Source organism: Nelusetta ayraudi, unplaced genomic scaffold (genome assembly GCF_046127955.1).
Source record: "Nelusetta ayraudi isolate G7.1 ecotype Tasmania unplaced genomic scaffold, CSIRO-AGI_Nayr_v1 ptg000017l, whole genome shotgun sequence".
Taxonomy (NCBI): domain Eukaryota; kingdom Metazoa; phylum Chordata; class Actinopteri; order Tetraodontiformes; family Monacanthidae; genus Nelusetta; species Nelusetta ayraudi.
Window position 1 is genome coordinate 10,732,501 of NW_027466067.1, and position 3,334 is coordinate 10,735,834.

A 3,334-nucleotide genomic window follows, 5' to 3' on the forward strand; every position below is an offset into this window, starting at 1 on the left:
CCAAGCAGGGTGCTCTCTCCGGAGTACTGCTGGGACAACCTCATTGGCTACAGGAAGGACATTCGGGTCACTCGACTGCTGTGGGCACCGAAAAATTATGACACACTCCGTGCGGCCTAGCACTCTTTGAATGTTTACTGATTATATTAAGGCCAAGCGAAGGGTCTTTTTGTTTAACAAGCCTTGGTCCCCGCAAATTCTGTCACTTTCTCTGGTCAAGTAATTCCACTCTCCGCAGCAGTTACCAACCTGGTTGTGAGATTGGACTCTCACTTGACATATGACAACCACATGAAGCATCAATGCAAAAACTCCTTCTACCACCTCAGGAAACTTGTTAACAAGTCTCTCAGGTTCCTGTCATCGATGCCTTTTTGTCACATTTCTTTGCAAAACTGCAAGTGTGTGTTCTTTCATTTTAGCGTTTTGGGAATTTTTTTCCCCCTCTGAATGCTGACGATTATGGTGCCTTTCCAATGTCTAACCAGGCCAAAGTGTGTTTGCAATGTAGCTTACAAAGCAAGGTAGCCAAATCTTAACCAAAGCACTGAGCTCTCGTTGAGCTACTCTCACCACTCAATGATGAATAGTTAAAATAGAAATTGGCAGTTAGTCCGTGTCTGTCCACACATTGTTAAACTGTATTCGAGATCCTCGGTGGCAGAGTATTTTTGATTATTGCAGTCTTGTCTTGCATGCATCACAAATTGTGATGTGTGTTTAATATATGTTGACTACTTTAACCTTTCTCAGGAAATGTTCCCCTTATGTGGGACAAATTAGTCAGAGTTTAGTTTTGTATCGAGGGAATGAAGAAGAATTAATTTGTTTCTTGTTATTGACTGAAATTGTATTTTTGTACCGACAAGCTCGTTTTCTTTACCACAACGTTTTTATATCTAAGACAGAAGAATTCCAGAGTAAGTACCATCACTTTAATTGGATGCATTTGCACTGACAAAGCTATTGAGCTGGACACAATTGCTTAATTTTGTTGTTGATCATTACACTGTATACACAGGTGAGCAAAATGCAGATTTCATATTTCTTCATACTTCTCTCTGTCTTCCTTTGAACACTGATTCCAACAACAATTGAACAAGATTCCACAGTAAGACGGTTGTTCCTCGAGGTCGAGGGATTTTCTGTTAATGCTAAGTTTTATTATTAGAATAGGATTTTGTTTACTAGTTAGTCATTTTCCTCTTCGTGAGTGATTTTTTGTTAAAACCTAGATTTTTTATTAGAGTATACTTTTGTTAGTTAGTCAGTCCTTTTTCCTCCATGCGAGTGATTTTGATTTTGTTGTCGGCTCAGTGAGAATAGGATTCTTATAGCCTGTTTATTTGATCTCTCTGATCTAAGGATAATTGCTTGTGAAATAAATTTACTTGTTTTCTGTTAAACCTCTGCATCTGAGTCCTGCCTCAAGTCCCGGCCTGACATTACACTCTGCCCAGAATGGACTCAGCAGAGGCATGCCAGCTCGCAGATGCGCTGCCTCTCAGATCCAGGACCTGGTCAGTTTTGTCGGGTAGTGCCCTAAACCTGCAGCGCCGCCCCCGTCTTCTGGTTTGGAGAAAACACAGATTTCACTACATTGATGAGGTACAGCTCTTCAGCAGGGTTGTAGCCTAGCAAGGTGCCGCTATCATCCTCCATTTTGTAGAATTTGGCCACAATCTTTTTGTGCTTAGTCTCTGTGCTACATGTGACTGCACCAGCTATGGGCATTGGCTTGGTGCTGCCATAAGAAAAAATGTTAACGTCAGCTCGGTTGAGCTGTGAGCTTGGTCTCAGGGTATTGAGATCAGCTTCACTTATAGTGTTCATTGCGTTCCCTGAGTTAGTCAGTGCAGATATTCTTACCCCATTGAGTTTGATGTGTGTACGTTGCTGTTTTTGTATTGGTAAAAGCTTACTATACTGCCTGTAAATCTATTAATAAAAGTGGATACACACAGTACAATAAAGTTAATTTGGTTTTTCTATGGATTGAAAGGTTCTTATTTATACATAAAACATTTGCATGGAGCTTGTCTTGCTTTGTTTGATTGTCTTGCTTCCAGTTAGCTGCCATCTTGTACCACCATAAGTCTGAGCCTGTGTGGGTAATCCAGCCCGCCTGACAGCACGTTTTATATTTAGGTCGAATGCCTACGTCCTCAAATAAACCAACAAAGAAGGTGGATGAGGTATCCAGGTTTGTGTGTGCAGGCCACCATTGTTCACTGGCAAGCTTGGGAGAGGGAGGGTGACTGAATGAGCGCTGCAGTCTAAAATCTTACCTTTAACATCTGTACACAGCCTGATTCGCAGTAGTATGGGGGGTATTATTGTAGCAAAACTATTTGCAAATGTGTATCTGAAATCCGTGTGTGCGAATTAACATTTATGCATGTAATCAAGATCTGTGTGTGCGTGTTCAAATTTGCCTGTGTGAAATACAAATGCGTAAATGTCTGTCACCCCTCACAACTCTGGTATATTATATATATACTTATATATACTGACTAAATGAGCAATGGGGTTGTGTCGCAAATGTTCTACAGTGTTTTTTTTTTGGAATAAATCAAATCCACACTGCTGTTTCATACCTGCTCTCTGTCAGTCCTTATACAACAGTAAGCAGGACAAAATAGAGGTGGACACACACACACACACACACACACACACACACACACACACACACACACACTGACGTACTCGCGGGTCCCACCCTGACTGAACATACCTGATCATACCTGTAGGGGTGGGTCATACCATACGTCACGGAATATGGTCCGTATACGTCGCATGACCTCATTTGTCTTAAATCATGGCTGTCCGCGAACCAACTGCAAAGAGCTGCTGTTTTTCACCTGGTGAGTTTAATTAAAGCAGCTGTTCCCAACGAATCGGTTTGATTAAGGTTTATTAGAACTTTGTTCGAATGTGAGAGCTTAGAAACCCCCCCCCCCCCCTTCAAAGATTGTTGTCTTTTGGGACAAGCATATGCCGTCAGCGTCCAAACGAGACGGAGGCGTCATCGAGCAGCGGAGACAGCCTGATATGGAAGAAACAGCTCCGATATCGATGTCGTCCCTCAAACAAACAGCGAGCCAACGAACGTGAAGAAAGTTACGAGATAATGACAGAACGTTTTCTGCGTATGTGTGACATGTATTGCGTTTGCTGACAGTAGTAAACTGTAGGTTTAACGTACAACGCCAGCGTCGAGGTGCGTGGCGTTTACGGACAGTGGGGAAAAATGACCTGAGGCGCAAATAGTTTCAGGCTGGGTGGGCGAGAGACGCCAGAGGAAATCGCTCCTAGCGTTCAGTGCTTAGCAATT

At 42.6% G+C, this 3,334-nt stretch overlaps 1 protein-coding gene across 1 annotated transcript in view; it reads left to right on the top strand.

Annotated features, from left to right (window-relative positions):
• Positions 1-842, top strand: part of LOC142887621 (alpha-1,3-galactosyltransferase 2-like) — a 6,871-nt gene extending 6,029 nt beyond the window's left edge. The window contains exon 4 of the mRNA XM_076025404.1: positions 1-842. This exon is cut by the window's left edge and continues 565 nt beyond it. Within this exon, the coding sequence (XP_075881519.1) occupies positions 1-120 (120 nt within the window). The 3' untranslated portion in view covers positions 121-842.
• Positions 843-3,334: the final 2,492 nt, after the last annotated feature.